Here is a 23,203-nt window from a genome sequence, read left to right as displayed (position 1 = left end):
CCTTACTCACAACCTCTGTGCCTCCAAGCCCTGACACCCTGTGGGGTTTCTGCATAACATTTCAGTTTGCTTCTCTTCACTATTGCCCTCTGTAGGGACTTGAGGGGTAGTTTCTTATGCTCTTCTAGGTCCGTTCTCAATCCTTCATCCACTTTCCAGAAAACTGTCGTAATCTCTTCCCTACCATTTTATCCACAGCCATACTCTTTGTTCTTATGTTTTCATGCCTACCAAAAAATTCATTTGCTGTCACTCTAGTGATATTGGAAATAGGAGGCTATTAGGAGGCTATTCCTCCAACATGACTTGCCAAGTTGTTTCATCTACTTTAGAGAGATCACTAGTGACAGCATTGATGGAAGATTTCAAGGGGAGGATGTTGGAGGCAGGGAGACTAAATGTGAGACCACCAGAATATTCTACATAGTGCTCTGTTACTGACTGTTTCAAAGGGATTTAAAGTATGAAATGGATCTTATATAAACCAAGTAACTGATCGTCAGCTAGTGGATCACTGAGACAAATCTCACCGGGTGCTGTGTATATAAATAAAGAATTTCTTTGTGTCTTATACATATCTACTAAAACACTAAACTCTCAAAGAAGGCAGCTCCTGTGACTCTGAAGTGTTCCTATTGGGAGTGCAATGGGGCAAATCTGCAGTCGTGTAGTGGGAAGATAATTGCTTGTGGCAGTTTCTAGAAGGTTCTGCTTCCATGCTGCATTTAGTGCTCCCAAAGTCAATTTTACACTGAGCTCTACGTGTTCTCCTTCCTACTTTCCCTTTCCGTCTTGGAAGTCTGTGTCTTTCATGAGATTGTTATCATGGTTGAAAAATAATTAATTGATGAGCAGCTTGAAATCTGCGTGAGAAATTTGTTGAGAGAACAGTGGCTTATTTCACAAATGTCAAGACAACTTGCCAGTGACATTTTCCTCTGTGGTGAGTCCATGGGGTGCTTGGGAAAGCCTCAGATGTAATGTAAACACGGAGAAAGAGTGCCAAATTATACCTCTGTTTTTATGTCCCTTCCTATTTTTCCATTTTAAAATAATTTTAGAAATTTTCTTTTAAAAAATTGTACAAATAATACATGGATACAGACTTTTGCCTTCTAGAACTTTATGCACATTTACTCTCTGTGCCTCTGTTTTCCAGTAGTAAAATGGGAACAAAAATAGAGTTACATGCAAGAAGATGGCCATGAAAGTTTTAGGCCTTTTGAATATTCTTTTAGGGGCATGGGAATGTACAGTTGGGATGAAAGAGGGAATCTTAGTATTTCCTTCCTTATTCCTTTCCTTAGAATGGTATTTTCTTTAAAGAAAAATAAAATATTTGGGGAGCTTGTATTCTTTCAGTTCTTCTGCTTTCTTTTGGCCTAACCAGTAACAAATTTGTGTTTGTGTAATTGCTAAATATTTAACTTAGAATAAAAATTCTATAGCCCGTCAAGATAGAAAAAAGTTACCTATGTTACTCTGATATCTTAGACTATTTTCACTGGAGGATTTCTGGCTGGAATATTCTGATTGCTTCATTGAGGCTATCTTATCCCCCCTATTTATAGCAACTAGCACCAACTTGGTAAATGGCAAACAAAAGGAAGAAAGTATGAAAAATCTACATCTATGGAAGGGAAATAATGCTGAAATTGTCAACCATCTTTCTTCTTTGGAAGTCCCAACTATTTGAATGATTCTATTGAAACAATTCAATGAAATTATCATTTGAAAAAGAGTTAAAAGCTGCTGGGAATGGTGGCTGCTTCATTGTTGGTTTTGTTTGTTTTTTTACTTTGTGATCCTTTATTATTAGTATGTCAGTATTTCTAGCATCTGGGCAGTTCTGCCCACAACTGCAGGTTTTCATAGGTAACACTGAGGCAGAAATTGATGTGTAACAAACCGACTTCTTGACACAGTCCTGTGAAGCTCTTTTGCTTTTACCAGAAGCTCTCTGATCAGAGACCACAAGCCACCTGGCTGGGCTCGGTTCCTGTTGTTCACGTCATTATCAGTTTAATCATGTGGGGAGTGGTTGGAGAGATGAAAAGAAAGTGGCCTGCGGTTTGGATTTAGTGGGTCTTTTGATGAGAACTTATAACTGAGCACAAGGTATAATCCTGACCTGAGGTAGTCATGGTTAAAACTAGCCAAAGTAGGAACTCGATGTGTTCTCATACACAGACAGTGTGAAAAAGAGCCAAAGTCTACGAATCAACAATTTATTGACAAGGACTCAGAGTAAGGCTTAGGTCTCTAAGGTAAGTGTTGGTGTGATAGACATATGGGCATGCAAAAATCACTTGGGTTTTGAAATCATACAATGACAATAAATATTCAAAGCATGACATAGTACCTGTGTGTGCTTTCTACAAGATTTGTCATCTACTTTTAGATCTGCCATTCATGTGTTTTTTAAAATAGAAAATGCCATTGAATAATTTTTCAATATTCTTGTTTAAATAATACAGAAGTCCTCCTTTTCCCTTTCCTCCGTGTTCTTCATAATTTAGTTTTATCAGGATGATAACCTTCTTTTTCAATCTATTGTTTCTTTATACCTGCAAGAATAAAACACTGTGTTTCCAGGAATCCAGAGACACATAGTACTGTTTTTAGTTTGCTTCTTGTAGGCTGCAGAGATGGAATCAGAGATGAATCCTTCCATCTGAAAAGGTTCAGTGGTATCAACTATTCCATATACCACCCAGAGGTGAAGATTCATCTTTCTGGCCTTCGAAATGACTATTGTAAGTTATTGTTTAGATCATGAATTGAAAAGTAGAAAGGATGACATGTGCCCTGTGGAAATGATGAAATGTGCCCATAAACTTGAAAGCTGATTCTACAACAACCAGATGGTCTTCTATGCCTCATATCCAAATGGTGTTAATATTCAAATATGATAAATATAATTGGGTTTTCCTTGAGCAATTTACATGTTCATAAACAGATGGTGTTGGTGTTGGTGGGGTGTGAAAAATATACATTTTTGCTTTACTGTGTTAGAATGCACTGTACTAATGGTGGTCTATTCTTATGTGTAAGCATAGGTAAGCATCATCAGTCAAACAACCACATTAGATCTGCTAATGTACCTAGTATTGCATTAAGGAGCTCTGGGCACACAAAAGAAATATCTGCTGGTGCAGTTTTCCACCTAGTTGGGGGAACAAGACTACCCATGTGGAACAGCCACAGACATGTAAATCATGAATTTTGGGTGTAAATGTAGGGACTATAAGGAGCTCAGTGAGCTTTGAGTTGTCCAGAAAGACCCTGGAGACATTCAGACTCAGGCTGGGCCTTGTAAGATGGGTAGGACATGGAGGGGTTGGGGGAGAAGAGAGAACATTTCCAGTGTTATTAAAAGCATGAGCAAAGACAAGATGCTGGCAATTAATGAGAATTAGTGTCAATGAAAAGGATACCTTGGGGACTAGTAAATAGGTGGATGAGGATTATGGAGAAATTCAAAAGCCACATAAGAATTTCAAATTTGTTGTGGGAGTTGCTCACTAGAGAAACATTAGAGGAAAAGTCATGGCAGAGTATGCAGAATGCACTTAGTAGAAGAGAGCTACCAAAGTGTAAGGGTCTGTTTTCCCACCATGAGGAAAAATACATGGCAGGAAGGATGAATTCAAGATAATGTCACGTTTTTGAAGCAGGAGAATGGTGGCACCACTGGGAAGACAGGTTGGCAGTAGGAGGTGGTTTGAGAAAGGAAGACTGTTCTTGGAATATTACCTGAGGAGACATTGAGGCATAGAAGAGTTTCTGGCAGACCATCAGAGATGAGACTGGTAGTTGAAAAAGAGGACAGAGCAGCATGCAGCTTGGATGATCACAGTTGAAGCCAGGAGGCAGTATAAGCTTTCTAGGTGAGGGAGAAAGGAGCAGAGGGAAGATGCCTGGGCTCTGTGGAATATCCACAGAGAGGAATGAACAAGGAGAAGCAAAATCACTAAAGGGGACAGTTCTCCTACCTTTCCAACTGTTCCTTCTGTTAGAGAATTTGTGATGATGACCAACTAAGGAGGATACATTTTCAAAAAATGTTAAAAATACCCTTATTTTTTTCCACTTCCCCTTCTAATCAAATCTCCATTTCTTTCCTCTCCTTGACAGCAAAGTTGTCAAAAGATGTCTAGATTCACAATTTATTTCTCTTCTCCCATTGAATCCATCCCAGTCTGGTTTCAATCTCATCATTCCATTGAAACTGTTCTAAAGCTTGCCAAAGAACTTCTTATTGTTAAATTTAACAATCACTGCTTAGAGCTCATTTACTTAACCCTGTGAACTACATTTGAGACAGTGGATCACTCCCTCCACCTTGATGTCCCGTTCTCTAGGTTTGCCTCCTGCTTTTCTATTCACTTTTTCTTGGTCTTTTTTTGCTAGTTTCTCCTCATCCTCCATCTTCCTTTACTTTAAGTGTTGGAATGCCCCAAGTCTCATTCCTTGGACATCTTTTCTTTTCCACCTCTATTCTATTTTAATTGATCTATTGGCTTTTTGGAAATATCTCTTTATATTGTGTTTTTAATTGTTCCTATGTGGATTGCAATGTAACCTAAACATTTGCAGTCTACTTTGAGTATTTCACACAAAATACAGAAATCTTGCCATCACATAGGTCTTTTCCAACCCTCAACTGTTTTTTGGGTTATGGTTGTCATATGTTTTACATCCACATACATTGAAAACCCAATTGTGGCAGATTGAGTTATGTACCTCAGAAAAACATGTTCTTAATCTTAATCCATTCCTGTGACTGTAAACCCATTTTTAGTTAAGGTGTGGATAACTGAATTGGGATAGGTCTTAATCCTATTAATCCTGGAGGATTTATAGAGGAGGCCACAGGGAGAAAGCCATGTGGAGGGGATGAAGCTATAAGTCAATGGAACCTGGAGGAAACAGCCAAAGACCAAGGATCACTGGTAGACAGCAACAGAGCACAACAGTCTTCAGGGAGGAAACATCATGTTGCTATGCCTGAATTTTGGACTTCTCCTAGTTTCAAAACCGAGAGCCAATAAATTCCCATTATTTAAGCCAACCCATTTTATGGTATTTGTTTTAGCAGCTGGGAAACTAAGACAGCCACCATTGTTATAAAATAGCCAAACGTATTCCTATTTTAAATAACTTATGAGGTCAAAATGGCCTTTTATATTTACCCAAATACTTACCAATTCTGATGCTTTTTCCCCTTCATTTCTGAAGATCCAAATTTTCCTCTCATATAATTTCCCTGCAGTCTTGAGAGCTTCCTTTTAGCATTTCTTGCAGATCAACTCTTTTGTCAGATTTCTCTTAGATTTTTCATCTTCCATTTTATGATTTGTATTTGTTTGTTTGTTTATTTATTTATTTATTTTTTGCTGAATATAGAATTCTGGATTGCCAGATTTTTCCTTTCAGTGCCTAAAAGATGTTGATGCCATTCCACTGATTTTTGATTTCCATGGTTTCTAGTGATAACTCCATGGTCATTTGAAAACTTCTTCCCCTGTTTCTAAGCCCTGACTCCAACTACGCTTATGTCTTTGGATATCATCCCACAAGTCCCCAAGGCTCTGTTCATGTTTTTCAATATTTGTTCTCTAGGTTCTTCACATTGGGTAATTTCTGTTGATCTATATTGAAGTTTACTTTGTTTTACTCTGTCATTTTCCTTTGTCAATTTTCATTGTTATTGAGTCCATCAATGAATTTTTCAGCTACTGTATTTTTCAGTTAAAAAATTTCATTTCATTATTTTATAGCTTCTATCTCTAATTTACAATTTTGTTTTATAGTTTCTATTTTCTTTATATATAAAATAGTTTCTATTTTTCTATTTCTCCACTGAGATTTCCTATCTTTTTATTCATTTCAAGTGTGTGTTTCTTTATCTCACAGAGAAGATAATAGCTGCTTTAACATCTTTGTCTCATAATTCCAATACCCAGGTCATCTTGGGATTTTCCTTTATTGTTTATGTTTTCCCTTGAGAATGGGTCACATTTTTGTGGTTCTTTACGTATGTTTAATGATTTTTTATTTAATTGATTTTTGATCCCAGATACTATAAATGTTATATTATATAGATTCTGGGTTCTGTTATAATACTCTGGAGAATGTTGATTGTTTTGTTGACTGTTTAAGATTTATACCTTAAGTTCTGGGTGGAGTTTCAAATATCAGATAATTTCCTTAAGCCTCGACTGTGCTGATTTGGGTCTGTCCCTCATATGGGTGGATCAGAGTTTAAGCCAAGACTTATATGGCTATCTCAAATCTCAGTTCAGTCTCAAGGACTTTACTAAGCTGATTTTGAGTCTTCCCTTCATTCCTGTGATTCAGGGGTTAGGCTGAGACTTGTGTGTATTCATTCACACAAAATTAGAGGATCCCTTTCTCTGGCTCTTTCCCCTACTAGTCTTTCCTCTCACACTTTAGTCACCTCCGGCTGTTTTCCTTGGTTCCTTTGACCAAAGCAATGGTGGGTTTTCCATCAGAGTTTTACCTGCAGCAGATACTCTGTGACTGGGGCCCACCCTCAGGGAAAAGCCTTGTGAGAAAAAAAAAAAAGTGGGAAACTCACCCCTGGGCATGTTGCGTCTCCAAATTTTGAATACTTTCCTCAATATACCTGCCCTGCTTTGTTTTCTTTCCAGACTCCTCCAATATTTGTTGTTTATATTGTATAACAGAGTGTATTATTGGGTTGTACAGTGCTTACAACACTGTAGTGGAACTGATATGCTTCATAGTTTGTCCTGAGATGTGTCAATCAGGATAGGAGTATCTATCATAGAAGAAATAAGATAAGGGTACATTTTAATAAGTGGCCATACAAATACAGTTTCTCTTAGTAGTCAAAGAGTTCTTATGGTATAAGGTAGAGAATACTGCTGAGAAATTCCAGGTATCATAAATGATTCAGTGATCACCTTTTCCAGAGATATTTTAGGTAGTGTTTTGGGTCATAAATGATGGTGACACCTCTCAAATGTATCCTACGCCTAAGAATGTACCATTAGAATTATATGATTTTAATTTTTAGTGGTCTGTTAGGTGAAGTCCATATATATTAATAAATGGTAGATGAAGTTGCCAAGTTCTCTAAATGCCTCTGAGTATAAATGGTAAGCATTATTGCTTATGAGACTGGGAGTATTGACACCAGATTCTATTCCAGTTTTCGTTTAAACTTCTAAAGATCTGCTTGGATCCATAATTCCAGTTTCTAACTGACTGTGGGAAAGGTATTATCCTTTCACCCCTACCTATAAATAAAGTATTTATTTGAACTTTTTTTTGGCTTTTCTTATAGATCTGAATATCCTAGACTGGAATTTTCAAAATCTCATTGCTATAGCCCTTGGATCTTCTGTATACTTCTGGAATGGGGAAAAACACAATTGGATTGACAACATAGACTTGAGTCTGACTTGTAACTACGTATCTTCTGTGTCCTGGATAAAAGAGGGAAACTGCTTGGCAGTTGGCACCAGTGAGGGAGAAGTGCAAGTACTAGACAGTTTTTTTCTCATAATATGCTCTATTTTAATGACTAAAATTGTTGTTTAATAACATTTTAATATAAAAGAGAGAAATTAGATTAGGTGTGGCACTTGAAGCTATGGGGAGTGAGAGGATATAATATTCTGGTTCTTTTCTGAATGGCATTTAATAAGAACTCAAGAATACTCTGTTTAGTTCCCCTCCCCCATCTTTATTTTTTATTTCTGTCACATTTGTAATTTTATTTTGTTCTCTTTATTTTCATCTTTTCTTTCAAACTATTGTGGGCTTATAGAACTTCCAACTTTGAAACTCTGGAGAGAGGAAGGTAACCTTCTGTTCTCATTTCTTGCCTCAAGTCATGATCAGGAGTGGAGCTATATAGAACGCGTGATTTTAATTTTCTCTAATAGCCTCTTTGAGATGCGTGTTTACTAAGTTTCCATAAATTTATCTAATTTCTGAGGTCTCAGTATCATCATTATTGTTTGCTAACAATAATGTAAACAATACAGCCCACGTATTAGATGATTTTCAAGGGCTGCAGATGACTCTCGCTGCCTTTGCATCTCAGCAGTGATTTGGATGCCGCGAAGGCTGTGTCATGATTTCTTTTTAAACAAAAGTTGCCATTCCTCATGCGGGTCAGAATATTATCTCTACTGGGCATGAAAGGAGTCTCGTAGGAGTAAATGGAATTCCTGACTCGAGGGAGCATCTAGGTACCCAAGTCATATATGTTTGTTGTTAACTGTATGTGGATTTCCAACTTTGGAATTCCCACATTTTAGAAGGTGCTAGAGGCATAATAATGATTCTCAACACTTCGTGCACATTGGAATCACCTGGTGAGCTTTAAAATAAACACCATTTCCCTGGGCTCCACCCCCTCCAATTAAAGCCGGTGGTCCAGCATCATAATTTTTTAGACATTCCTGGGTGATTCTAATGTACAGCTAGTGTTGAGAACTGCTGGTGAGGGTTAAAGAGGCTGAATTTTTCCTTTAGTTCAAGACTGGCTATATGAACATTAACTGGCTATCAGGCCTTTGAGAAAACAGTGGCCTGTGAAAATGCCAATGCTATGTAACGCTGCTTGTTCATTTTTTCAGTTATGGGATGTGGCAACTAAGAAGCAGTTGAGAAATATGCTTGGTCATTTGTCAGTGGTTGGGGCTCTGAGCTGGAATAACTATATCCTCAGCAGGTAAGAAGCATCTTATTGGAGCCAGTTATGTTTGTATCCCAATTGATTATCAGGCTGAGTGAACAGAAAAAAAATTAAAACCAAAATCCAACAAAAATTAAAACAGGACACTAGACTTAGTATCAGAGTATCAGCTATGCTCTTACCCTCTCAGGTATTCAGATTTTCTGGTGATGTAAGTGTTCCAGCAGCCGGCTGCACGTACCATGGAGGGTTGCACATACCTTCAGCATGTGCTAGTAATGGAATGTGAGGCTGGGGAGTCGAACTATTTGGATAAAATGTGAAACCCCCTTAAAACAAGATTTCTCTCTACAAGTAATACTGTCCTGAGGGATATTTTGCTGAAATTAAGTAGATATATTGCTATCAATATTATACTTTGGAATATATTAAGCTTTTCAGAGCACGTTTCCAATGGACAGTATTACAGAGCTTGGAGCGGGAAGGAACCTTGTAGATTATCCAGTTTAGTGATGCCCAAACTTGAGTGAGCATCAGATTCACCTGGAGGATTCTGTGCGTTAAAATGCAAATTGCTGCTCTCTCCCCAACCCCTGCTGGAATTTCTGATTCTGCAGGTCTGGGGTGGGCCTCAAGCATTTGCATTTCTAATTCCCAAGAGCTGCTGATCCTGCTGGTTGGGGACTGCACTTTGAAAACCACAGATTCTGTTCGCTTCTTTTCAGAGAAGAAACAAAGTCCCAGAAAAGTTAAGTGACTTGTCCCTATGATCCTACACACTGGACTAAATATGTATTGCTTTTAATAATAGCCATTCATTTTATATAGTATTTTTTTTCCACAATTAATTTTTTTTTCAATTTTTAGAACATTTCCATTACTCCAGAAAAGAAATAAAGACAAAAAAAGGAAACTCCAATCCTCCCATACCCCTAACCAACCCCTCCATTATTGATTCATAGTTTTGGTATAGTACACTTGTTACTGTTAATGGAATAATGTTAAAATACTACTAACTGTAGTATATAGTTTGCAATAGATACATATATATTTTCCTATGTGCCCCTCTATTATTAACTCCTAGTTATAGTGTCATGCATTTGTTCTAGTTCCATGAGAGAGATTTCTAATATTTGTACAGTTAATCATGGACATTGTCCACCACAAGATTCACTGTTTTATATATTCTCATATTTCAACCTCCAGCTTTCCTTCTGGTGACATACGTGACTCCTAGCTTACCCTTTCTACCACCTTCACACACCATTCAGCACTGTTAGTTATTCTCACAACATGCTACCATCGCCTCTGTCCATTTCCAGACGTTTAAGTTCACCCTAGTTGAACATTCTGCTTATAATAAGCAACAGCTCCCCATTCTTTAGCCTCATTCTATATCTTGGTAACTTATATTTCATGTCTATGAGTTTACATATTATAATTAGTTCCTATCAGTAAGACCCTGCAATATTTGTCCTTGTGTGTCTTATTTCACTCAATATAGTGCCCTCAAGTTTTCTTCATCAACCCATTTCTTCTAAGATGGTTTTATTCATACACCATACATTCTGTCCTAAGTAAACAATCATTGGTTCCCTGTATAGTCACGTATTTATGTATTCAGCACCATTGCAACTGTCTATATAAGGACATCTCCATTTCTTCCACAAAGAAGGGGGAAGAGTCAAAGAAGGTAGAGGAACAACAGAAAAAGAAAAAAGAAAGAGAGAGAGAGAAAAAACCTGACAGCTAGAAAACAACAAAAGGAAAGATAGCATTAAATTAAAGCAGAATAAAGAGTCAGACAACATTACCAATTCCAGAAGTCCCATACCCTTCTTCTATGACCCCCCCCCACATATGCATTTAGCTTTTGTATATTGCCTTTGTTATATTAAAGGAAGCATAATACAATGTTTCTGTTAATTATAGTCTCTAGTCTGCATTGATTGTGTTTTCCCCCACTCCCACCCTAGTTTTAACACATTGCAATGTTGACATACATTTGTTCTACATCATGTAAAAACATATTTGTACCTTTTATTATAATCGTTGAGCACCCTAGGTTTCACTGAGTTATACAGTCCCAGTCTTTATCTTTTGTCTTTCTTTCTGGTGTTCCACATGGTCTTAACCATCCTCTTTAAACCATGCTCACAGTCATCTTTGTTCAGTGTACTTACATTGCTGTGCTACAATCTCCCAGTTTTCCAAACCTCTCACTCCTGTCTTTTCCTTTCTGTCTGCAGTGCTTCCTTTAGTGTTTCCTGTAGAACAGTTATCTTGTTCACAAAATATTCTCTGTCTGTTTGTCAGAGACTATTTTAAGCTCTCCCTCATATTTGAAGGACAGTTTTGCCGGATATAGGATTCTTGGTTGGTGATTTTTCTTTCAGTATCTTAAATATATCACCCCACTTCCTTCTTGCCTCCATGGTTAATATTGAGAAATCCGCACATAGTCTTATCAAGTTTCCTTTGTATGTGATAGATTGCTTTTCTCTTGCTGCTTTGGGATTCTCTCTTTATCTTTGACATTTGATAATCTGATTATTAAGTGTCTTGGTGTAGGTCTATTCAGATCTATTCTGTTTGGGGTACGCTGTAATTCTTGGATCTGTAATTTTATGTCTTTCATAAGAGATGGGAAATTTTCATTGATTATTTCCTCTATTATTGCTTCTGCCCCTTTTCCCTTCTCTTTTCCTTCTGGGACACCAATGACATGTACATTCCTGCATTTCATTTTGTCCTTAAGTTCCCAGAGATGTTGCTCATATTTTTCCATTCTTTTCTCTATCTGTTCTTTTGTGTGCAGGCTTTCAGGTGCCTTGTTCTCTAGTTCCTGAGTGTTTTCTTCTGCCTCTTTGGATCTGCTGTTGTATGTTTCCATTGTGTCCTTCATCTCTTGTGTTGTGCCTTTCATTTCCATAGATTCTGCCAGTTGGTTTTTCGAACTTTCAATTTCTACCTTATATATGCCCAGTGTTTTCATTATATGCTTCATCTCTTTTGCCATATCTTCCCTAAACTTTTTGCATTGATTTAGTATTAGTCATTTAAATTCCTGCATCTCAGTTGAAATGTAAGTTTGTTCCTTTGACTGGGACATAACTTTGTTTTTCTTAGTGTAGGTTGTAGTTTTCTTTTATCTAGGCATCTGGTTTCCCTGAGGGTGTCTTATAAGATTAGTGCACCCTGTGAGGCCTCAAGTCACTGTGTTTTTCCTCCCAGCAAGTGGCACTGTTAGCCTGTAGCCTTACACCAGACTGGTGTAAGGAGGTGTGGACCATGGCTGTTTTCCCCCAGGCTCTGGGGTCCAGTTCTGATTGGAAGGCGGGTAGTAGAGCTGGGCCCCACCTCTTTCCTCTTAGGGAAGATGACCCCCCTAGGGAGAGGTCATTAGCATTTGAATAGACTTTCTGCCTGTGCTATTTCTACCCTTGTCTGTGTCAGAGCACAGGGAACTGCAAATGGCTGAGGCTTTCTCCACTGAGCCATAAAAGGGACAGAAAGCCCCCTTCAGGGCCAGTCCGCGGCCACCATCCAGCTCTGCAAGGTCAGTTATCACCAAAAGCCTCTGTCTGCTTGTTGGGGATGTGTATCTTGTATTGAGCAGTCCTCGTTTCTTAATTAAAACCCCAGTTGGAGCTCTGCTGAGCTATATTCACTTGCTGGGAGAGTGCTGCGTTCTAGCACCACGAGGCTTTGCAGTTCAGGCTGTGGGGGCCAGGGGCTCCCGGCTTGGATCTGCAGTTCTTACTTACAGATTTTATGCTGCGATTTTGGGCATTCCTCCCAATTCAGGTTGGTGTATGATGAATGGACAATCACGTTTGTCCCCCCGCAGTTATTCCAGATTATTTACTAGTTGTTCGTGGTTGTTTGTTAGTTGATCCAGGGGGACAAACTAGCTTCCACTCGCTCTCTACGCTGCCATCTTCTTCCATCTATACAGTATTTTTAATGATAGATTTAAGTTAGATAAGTTCCAAAACATTTTACAATTTATTTAAGTAGCTCAGCTGTTAAGTTTCAGATGTTAATACAATTGTAAATATAGGCTAAACCAAAAACCACTTAAGTATAAAGCCCTTTAAAGGCCTAAATATTCACCTGGAGAAGTTGCAGGTGAGTCAGTTCTTTATGTGAGTTCCTTAGCCAATCTGGATTGCTAAAATTTAGTTTCGTTATCCACGAGGAATAAGAACAAGTCCTTTCTTATAATGATAATAGCTAATTTTTTTTGACTTTTCTGTGCCAGGCACTGTGCTATACTCTTTACATGCATTTTAATCTGATAATAACCTTATAAGGTAGTTTCTTATCACCATTTTTCTTCCAGATGAGTAAACTGAGACACTATCCCAAAGTCAAAAGGTTAGTAAGGGGAAGAGTCAGGGTTTGAACCCAGGTGGTCTGGCTCTCCAGCCCAGATTGTTAATCAGAATGTTTTCATGTTGTGCCTGAGTAGCTTTAAAACCATATTTGAGAAATTTCAGAAATATCAAAATTGTAGGAAGTTATTTTCTTGCTCCTTGGAAAAAAATAAATTAGTGCAGAAAGGTGCTGTGATTCTTACCACTGTTTGGATCCAAATCACTGAGAAGGGGGTAGACATCATCCACTGATTTTGAATCGTGTTGCAGTTTGCTGTGACATTCAGATACTTTTATATTCTTTTCACTTGTAGCATTAGTAAAACCAATAGTGAATCTATGGATTGATAGGAATAAATCTGTTAGAAAAAGGAAAGCATACATTTCTAACATTTTACTATAAATATTTATTGAATCCATTTCATTAAGAATATGAAATAGTCTGAATTCCAGAAAAGTATTTTTTTTTTCTAGATCCAGTATACTGACTACAACTGTAAAAATCTGGTAGTCTTCTAAATTTATCTTTAATATGATTCTGCCTACATCATATTAAAGCCATTAGAGGTATTTATCAAAGGATGTCTTCTTGATCTCAGATTTGAAACTCTGTTGGTCAAATCTATTTAACTTGTGAAAAGAATCATCTAGGCAGAATACTCCATTATTTTTAGTCCAAGGAATTTCCACCTGTGATTTGAATCTGTCGTAAGGAGGTTTTCATTAGTTTTGCAATGAAGTTAAGCTTTCCCCCATGCCCTCAAATGCTTAGGTAGTAATATTTTGGCTACAATGTTCCGTCAAGTAACTGTGCCGCTTTACTGTGCAGCGGATCGAGACTGGGGCGTGTTTATCATCATGATGTTCGTGTGGCCCAGCATCGTATTGGAACCCTTCACCACCAGCGAGCAGTGTGTGCTCTGAAGTGGTCACCAGAGGGCCAGCTGCTTTCCAGTGGCTGTAGTGATGGGCTGTTGACTATATGGCCTCATGACCCAGGAGCAAATGCCCAGGGTCAACCACTAAAAGTCATACCCCAACCTACAGCTGCCAAGGTAAGAATTACAACAGCCCTTCTAAATTTCCTTTTATGGAGAGACCACTCGGTGACCATCATATCTAAAAACAAAACCATTAACCAACATTTTGAGATCCTCCCCTCCCCCCACAGAATTTGTTTTAGATTTTGCCATTACTCTCCTGTATGACAAACCTATTTATATTTCTTAGGTATCAGGAATTTTTGGTTTCAAGTGACTGAGACCACAGTCAAGCTTTATCTTAAACAACAACAACAAAAAAATTTATCATCTCATGTAACTGGAGAGTCCTGGGGGTACACAGAGCTCTTTCAATATTGCCTGGGCTGCGACCTTGAAGAGTGTCACCAGACCCCTGTCTTTTTCGGCATCTCTTGGCTCTGCTTGTCTCTGTTTAGCTTCATTCTCCATTCAGACATCATTTTGTGGGCAAGATGACTCTTGGCAGCCTCAGATTCACATTCTCGCAGGTGGGAGGTGGGTAAGAGGCCATCTTTCCAGATAACTCAGGGAGCAAATTCCCAGGGAGGACTCTGGCTTTAGTCAGATTTTCATCTCTGAGTTGATAACCATGGCTGGATTTTTCTATGTTAAAAATATACTCAATTGTTTTCATAATTTGAGGCAGAGCCCTATTTGGTGCCACCCCCTTTGGAAATGACATCTAATTCCCCAAGAAATAATCTCTGGAGGATGCAGTTGTTCCTGACCTTGGATTGGAAGTTCTGGTTCTGCAGTGGGGGCAGACATCTGGGACTTCTGCTTACCCAACTGCATCACATTCATGAGTTTACTTTCTCCAGGGGTGACCTGCCGTGTTATTATTTGAAAATTTACAGGCCATGGATTGGTGTCCCTGGCAATCTGGAGTCCTGGCTGTTGGAGGAGGAATGGAAGATGGACACTTACACATCTTGGATATAAACACTGGGGAGAGCATCCAGACCCCATGCACAAACTCACAGGTAAGCGTCTCCTCTGGAGTTCACCTTTATTCTAATTCTTCTAGCATCTTGTGAAAGTATTTTGTGGTATAGCATAGGACCCAAATACACTTCCCCTTGCCTATGAGTCCATAGGGAATTTCAGATCTCAAGAGTTTCTTTTTATAAAACCTCTTGATCTGTGAGCCCAAAGTTAATTGAAGTTGTATTTTCTTTTTTTCTCTTTTCTTTCTCAGTATTGCTTTGACTGTGAAGCTTAAGAGCAGCCTGGTTATTCCTGGCCAATGGTCATAGTCCACTTAAATTCATTCATAGGTTCATTGCACCTAAACCCATTAATGTACATGGTGCTTTGTTGCCTTGGGATAAATATTCCTTAATGTAATTCCTATAACACCCTATCCCCAGCTGTGGCCTGGAGGATGGTGGAAGAAAGAGCATTCTTCCTAGAACCATTTTACAGTACATTCATAATGAATCGGAAATTGCCATAATACTGTATTTTTTTGGCCATTATTGCAGATTTGTTCCCTAATCTGGCTACCTAAGACAAAAGATATTGTGACTGGCCAAGGCACGCCCAAGAATGATGTGACTGTATGGACTTATCCCACTCTGGTCAGCTCAGGTGGATATTTTGGTAAGTGAAAGGGAGAGTAAAATTAATAAATGGGTGATCTTTCATTGGCAGGAAAAGCCCAGATAAGATATTTTTCCCTTTGGCCCTTTGAAGTACATATTTCATCATTTAAAATTGTCAAGTTGTCTCTTCCTTGAATATGTGTATGGGTGATGGAGTAGTGATCTTGGACAGTTTTGAACTCCAGAGTTAGCATCACAGTTTATCTTGTGTTATTTTGAGGGGGGAAAAAAGAGGAGTGCTGGAATGGGTGGGAGATAAGGAAACTTGTAAGGGAGGGACATTGTTGTGTGTGGGGAGGCCATGAAAGATCGTGACCTCCGGTGAGCATCTGCCCTTTCAAGGCAGACTCCTGTTCTTTTTCAACTTAGTTCTACAAATTTTTATTGGGTACTTCTTGAGAGTAAGGCCCCATGTTGGTGAACAAGGCCCAGGCCTTGTCCTCAAGCGTGTTGAATCCCCTGGGGTGCATTCTGGAATTTAAAGGGGATAGAAAGTAAAGCAGATATTTCCTTTAATCCAGCTCTGGGAAACAGGAAGACAGAAGTGGTGGTTGATCTCTTGTAGAGCTCTGATCATGTATCCTGCCTTCTTCCTCTCTCCACTCAGCCTTTTCTCATTTATTTATCATCTGCCTATTAAGCATTTACTATGTACCAGGCACTGTTTGAGGTACTGGGGCTACATGGGTGAACAACCCAGACCATGTCCTTGACCTTAATTTACTTTTGTGGGAGGAGACAGACAAAAAAAAAGTGGTAGGTAGTGATAATACCATGACTATCTTTGGGGATTCTGAGAGTGTTATTTGGCAAGTAGGTGTGTGACAAATAAAACACTCTTATCAGAGAGACTTCCTGCCTCTACCAGACAGCCTAGCTGGTCCTCTGGTCAGCCTCAGAATAACCTTTATGTCCTTCAGCTGTGACACTGCATGGTTCAGTAAATAAAAACACAGGCAACTCTTGACAGAACCTTTGTGGATCCAGGCCCAAGTATAGGAGGAGTATGAGATGATCTTTTGCATATTTATTTTAATCAAAAGACATGCAATTGCCTTGACCTTTCCAGATTAAAGAAATGTTTTCAATCAAGTCTTAAAACTGGTTCTTGACAAAACTATACTTTCAGCAGCTACACAGTTACAGAAAGTTAGGGAGAACCTTTGGCAATACTCAGTGTGAGGACATGTGGTAGATAATTGACTTAATTTCCTGATGCTGGGAAGCCATAAGGAATGCATTTATCAGGTTTATTTCCTTGTTTCTCAAGTCTTAACAAGCGATGCTTGCTTTAGTTTTAATTCCTTGTGAGTTTTTTTTCATTGGTACCAGACAGAACTCCAAAATACATTCAATCACTTTGACTTCTCTTGCAAGGTTTATAGTTGGAGATACAGTTACTTTTTGGGCTGTTAGACATTATTTTTTGTCTCTAACCCACGAGATTTTTTTTTTTTTTTTCTATATGTAGCATTTCCCCAAAGTGTTCAGCAGGACAGATTTTATACAAAAACATATCATGTGGTTGGATAAGTTTGGAAGTGCTGGGTTAAATAAGAATAGTTATTTTTTTCCTAAGGACATCTAAAAGTCTTTGATATAATAATGTCCTATGAATCTCCAAGAGGAGGTTATAATGCTCAGTGTTTCCCAAATACATTTGGGAAACCTTTTTTTATGGGAGCTTTTTGAGGTATTACTCCATGAACTCACTTCAGGGAACACTGCCCTAATACATAGGATTCTGTATGTATTTGATTTCCATGTGTTTGCATTGTGAATCAGTATTTCTTTCCATTGTGTGCAAAGGACCCTGGTGTTTGAGATCTAGATCAGCGTTTTTCCAACTGGGGGTTGTGACCTATTGGGTCATGACTGTAATGGGTTGAGATCAGCGTTAAAAAAAATGAAATAGAATAGCATAAATGGAAAATATCAGAATGAAACAATGTAATGAGGGTAGGTATTACTTTGTGAAACATTTATTCTAGTTATACAGCACATGTACGTACCTATGTTTGGGGCCACGGCCCCGTAAAATGTAGCTCTTACTGTGGGTTGTGGTCAACAAGTTTGGAAAGAAGCTACTCTAGATGATGGTCACACATTTCCTCTGCCTTACCCTGTAAACCACAGTCATAATCCTTTGGGGGGAAATTTTCAGTTAAGGGGGCCTTACCCACCTGACTCTAGAAGGAAGATAACTTTTAATTGTCCCTTCTCTGCCCCAAAGAGTTGTAATTTCTAAGCTTTAAACCAGGAGTTCGCAACTCTCTAGCCTGCAAGCCAGGTCTGACCTTCGACTTAGTTTCATGAATCCATTGGGCATATATCAGTATGTGGTCTCATTTATGATTATAGCTGCCTAGAGAAATCAAAACTTTCAATGTTTTCAATGATAGTATTCTCAGAACTTGAGGATGTGAACCCTAAAAGAGGACATTTGAGGTAAAGATGGCATTGCACACTATCTAATAAGCTAGGATTGTCAATGATGTGAGAGAAGAATGTTAAGGATGCTGTTGCTTTCAATCCAAACAGCATTTTTGTAACATGTTCCAGTGGTAGCCAACCAGTTTTTTAAAAATTAATAGACTTTATTTTTTTTAGAGCAGTTTTAAGTTTACAGAAAAAATGGACAAAAAGTACAGAGAATTCCCATAGCCACCACCTGGCCCTTCCCCGTTTCCCTATTGTTAACATCTTGTGTTAGTACAGTTGTCACATTATTATTACCTAAAGTCTGTAGTTTACATTAATGTTCACCCTTTGTGTTGTACAGTTCTATGGCTTTTGAACAAATGCATAATGTTCTGTATTCACCGTTACGATATCATACAGATTAGTTTTACTGTCCTAAAAATCCCCTGTGCTCCCCCTGTTCATCTCTCCCCACTCTTCTCCACTAGAACCACTGGAACCACTGATCTTTTTACTGTCTCTATAGTTCACCTTTTCTAGAATGTCACTACACAGTACATAGATGTAGCCTTTGCAGACTGGCTGCTTTTACTTAGCATTATGCATTTTAAGTTCCTCCATGTCATTTCATAGTTTGATAGTTCATTTCTTTGTATTGCTGAAAACACTTCATTGCATGGATGTACCACAGTTCGTTGAAGGATATCTTGGTTGCTTCCACTTTTTTTGGCAATTATGAATAAAACTGCTATAAATGTTCATGTGCAGTTTTTTTGTAGGACGTATATTTTCAACTCATTTGGGTAAATACCTAGAACTGTGATTGTTGGATTGTATGGTGAGACTATGCTTAACTTTCTAAGAAGCTACCAAACTGTCTTTTTAAAAATTTATCATTTTTTATTGTAGAATATAACACGCATACATAAAAGTGATAAATTCCGAGTGCAATTTGACAAGTAGGTAGAGAGCAAATTTCAAAGAAGATTATACGTTACAATTCCACAGTTTTAGTTATTTCCTTATTATGAAATATAACATATATACAAAAAGGTAATATTGTTCAAAGTATGATTTAACTAGTAGATATATAGGAAATTTCCAAGGTTATTATGAGTTATAGTACCATAGTTTCAGTCATTTCCTTATTGTGAAATCTAACATATATACAAAAAGGTCTTTCAAGTTACATTTTAACAAGTAGCTATATAATAAATTTCAAAGCATGCTATGGGTTATAGTTCCACCATTTCAATTTTTTCCTTCTAACTATTCTAATATCCTAGCAACTAAGGAAAAGAAAATTATATAAAGATTCAGTATTCATAATCCTTTGTTAAATTCTATCTTGTCTGTTGCTAACCCTTCCTCTAGTTTAATCACTTTCCTGATCTTCAGGGATGTCTAGGCAGTGACCACTTTTCATGTTGAAAAGGGGTGTCAACTTTTTGAGCAAAGGGGACATATCTAGTTGATGTTCTTGAAGAGACTATTGCCTCTGGGTTTTGGGACTTAGCTGGCATAGGGCACACTGTCTTTCAAAGTGGCTATACCATTTTGCGTTACCACCTAGCTATCCAATTTTTAAGTCTAGATATTTTTCAAGGCCTGTTTTGGGAAAGATTTGGGTTATTTATATATTTTTTCTCTTTTATTCCTTCCCCACATTTTCTGCTTCTTTCCTTGTAATCTTTCCCTTAATACATTATAATAAAGAATGAAAGCAAATTTATGACCTATTATACTTATTGAGAAGTGCTGCATATTATATCTTCTTCTCCTAAACATTTATAATGCATGTAGAAGTCCTGAAACAAAGAAGTCCTGAAAAGCAAACCTAATGACTTTTCTTAACCTGCAGTATCCCAAATTAATGTGAACATCAAACAATCTTTTCATTTTTAATACCTATTAACCTCACAAAGAATGTTCTTTGGGAAATGATGGATTACATAACTGAAGGAGGAGTATTGTCTCTAGAAATCCATAAGTAGGACTTATGTATGCTTTATGGGAGAACTTTGGGGTCTTTTCCCATAAGGTGCACCTGTTTATTTGATTAGTTCTTTGGAACCTGAGTCCCCAGGGGATGAGACTGGTCAATTAACTTTTGTGGAAGGGCAATTAAGAGGTATGGGGTGGGTGGCAGGAGTATAGTAATGACAATTCCTGAGTGTTGGTGGATTAGAGAAAATAGAACTAATAATGGTATGAGGAATGAGGGTAGGCAGAAAAGTGGATCTCCAAAAGATATCTCTGTCAATTCCTAGAAACTGTGACTGTGACTTCTTTGGAAAAAGGGTCTTTGTAGAGGTAAAGTTAAGTATCTCGAGATGAGATCATCCTAGATTATCTGGGTGGTCCCTAAACCCAGTGACACGTCTTTATAAGGACACACAGAGAAGGAGGAGATGTGACCATGCAGGCAGCCACTGGAGGGATGTGGACCCGAGGCCGGAAGTCAAGGAACGCCCATAGCCGCCAGGAGCTATAAGACGCTTGGCGTCCCCTAGAGTTTCCAGAGAGAGCGCGGCCTCGCAGACATCTTGATTTCGGACTTCCGGCCCCAGAACTGTGAGAGGATCTTTCTGTTGTTTTAAAGGTTCCCAGTTCGTGGTAATTTGCTGCAGCAGCCACAGGAAACTAACCCAAGGGGGAAGGGCACTGAAGGGGGAAATACTGAAGCAAAATCTCAGCCACTTTAGACTGCTATTCTGAGCCAGGTCTGAAGGGGGCAAGTATGCAGAAGCCCTTTATCCTGGGATGGGGTTTGTGGCCCCACCTTGGGGTGCTTTCTGGTCCTCTGCACCAGCCCTTGTAATGGGGAGTGTGAACTGTGTCTTTCCTTCTCACAGGCCACAGAGGGAGAGTTCTGCACCTGGCTTTGAGCCCAGACCAGACCCGGGTTTTTTCTGCTGCAGCTGACGGGACTGCCTCTGTATGGAAATGCTGCTAGTCAGCCGGCCCTGGAAGCTTCACGTTCTTCATTTCTATGTGAGGGTAACGTCAGGGGAAGCACTTTTCCCGATGTGAATGCCTGTTTTCCAGACCTTCTTTCTCAGGTTATTTTATTTGCTCTTAACTCCCATCCCATTTTCCCAGAGATTCAGTCTTTGATCTTCTCTCTCACTCATCTCCTGCAGTAGTTTTTGGTGATTTCCTGTCTGGTACCTTCGTTGGAGCTTTTCTTCCATTCTGAAATTTCTATTCCTCTCCCCCCTTTTCTTGCAATCTGTGCAAGTCTTCACCTCTCCAGGAAGAGTTTTGAAATGTTATCCTGGTTTTGAATTCTTGGCATTGGTCTGTATAATCTATTTGATATTAATATACTATTGTAATTGCTTTATAAATATTTTATTACTCTGTGAGTCTTTGGTTATTTTAGTTTTAGCATGCTCATTAATGTTCCCTGTACAATTAAATTGTAATCTCATGTAGTTGAAGAAGCATATATTTTACTTTTTGGTGGCCCTTAAAATGTTTTGCACGTTAGATAACAAATATTTATTCATTTGCTTTGTCATAAATACATACATTCGTATATATGTCAGTGCATACCTACTTCCTTGCCCTGCTCCCAAAACAAACGAACTCATAAAACAAAATCCTAGTTAATTGAAAAAATAGAATGGTATATACATGGGAGGTTAGGACTCTCCTGCCAATCAGTGTTAATTTGTCAATGTGCTCTTTTATTTTCTTTTCGCTTTTTCTTTTTTTTAACTCTGAAAATCTGCTTGGTAGTGCCAGTAATTCTTGCCTTACAACTTTTAGGCCACTAAGAGCTGCAAATGTGATGCAATGCACACTCTTTTTCTTTAAGCTTAAATTTGATCTTCTTAATTAGCCAGGGATAAACTGGAATAACACGTTTAGCAGGGAATATATAAAGTGATCAAACCATTTCCAGTGTCCCCCACCTTTATTTTTGGGTATTTCTGTCTTAACAGTGTCATGACATTATGCCATGACCAAAGACCACTTCTCTTAATACTGTTGTGTGAATGAGGTGCTCCCATTTAAAAAAATACAGTAATACATCTTTTACCTGCTGTTGGTTTTGATGGGAAGCGTGAGTTATGATTTTAATAAAGAAAAGAGTGAACTTCCAGATAACGCAAAAAACAGAGCCTTTGTTACAATGATTTTTAAAAAATTGTAATTAAAATTTTTCATAGAGTAATTCATGTCTTAAGTGTATAGCTTGATGATTTTTATTTATGAATAGATAACTGTGTAACCGCAATCCAGATCGATATATGAACATTTCCAGTACTATAAAAGGCCCTAAGTCAACACCCCTCCACTATTCTGATCTCTATCATCATGGATTAGTTTTGCCTGGTGTTGACCTTCTTATAAATGGAAACATACAGTAAATATTCTTTTGTGTGTGGCTTCTTTCGCTGAACATTAAGTTTGAAAGATAACTTCACATATTTGCATATAGCAGTAGTTTGTTCTTTCTCATTTCTGTGTATATTTCATTGTCTGAATATATATCAATTGATTGTCCATTTTGTTGTGGGTGAATATTTGAGTTATTTTCAATTTTGACCTTTATGAATAAAACTGATATTCACATTCTTGAACTTGTCTCTGGTGGACATATTTTGGATATACCCAGGAATGGAATTGCTAGGTCATGAGATATTGTATGCTGAGTTTTAGCAGAAACTGCCAATTTTCCAAAGAAGTTATGCCAATTTACACTCCCACCAGCAATGTATGAGAGATCTGTACAACTGATTTTTTTTAGAAAATTCATTTTATTGAGATATATTCACATACCATGCAGTCGTACAAAACAAATCATACATATGATTGTTCACAGTACTATTACATATTTGTGCATTTATCCCCAAAATCAATCCCTGACACCTTCATTACCACACACACAAAAATAACAAGAATAATAATTAAAGTGAAAAAGGGCAATTAAAGTAAAAAAAGAATACTGGATGCGTTTGTTTGTTTTTTTTATCTTCCCCCATTTTTCTACTCATCCATCCATAAACTAGACAAAGGGGAGTATGGTCCATACGGCTTTCCCAATCACATTGTCACCCCTCATCAGCT

General features: G+C 38.1%; 1 protein-coding gene across 1 annotated transcript in view; it reads left to right on the top strand.

The window, feature by feature from the left end:
* CDC20B (cell division cycle 20B) overlaps window positions 1-21,468 on the top strand; it is a 70,059-nt gene extending 48,591 nt beyond the window's left edge. The window contains exons 6-12 of the mRNA XM_037799436.1: window positions 2,640-2,756; window positions 7,337-7,533; window positions 8,640-8,734; window positions 13,907-14,132; window positions 14,957-15,082; window positions 15,584-15,701; window positions 20,980-21,468. Coding sequence (XP_037655364.1) covers window positions 2,640-2,756; window positions 7,337-7,533; window positions 8,640-8,734; window positions 13,907-14,132; window positions 14,957-15,082; window positions 15,584-15,701; window positions 20,980-21,080 — 980 coding nt within the window. The 3' untranslated portion in view covers window positions 21,081-21,468. The remainder of the gene's footprint in view (window positions 1-2,639; window positions 2,757-7,336; window positions 7,534-8,639; window positions 8,735-13,906; window positions 14,133-14,956; window positions 15,083-15,583; window positions 15,702-20,979) is intronic.
* The last annotated feature ends 1,735 nt before the right edge of the window (window positions 21,469-23,203 follow it).

Source organism: Choloepus didactylus, chromosome 11 (assembly GCF_015220235.1).
Source record: "Choloepus didactylus isolate mChoDid1 chromosome 11, mChoDid1.pri, whole genome shotgun sequence".
Classification (NCBI taxonomy): domain Eukaryota; kingdom Metazoa; phylum Chordata; class Mammalia; order Pilosa; family Megalonychidae; genus Choloepus; species Choloepus didactylus.
This window is presented reverse-complemented; position numbering and strand designations above follow the sequence as displayed.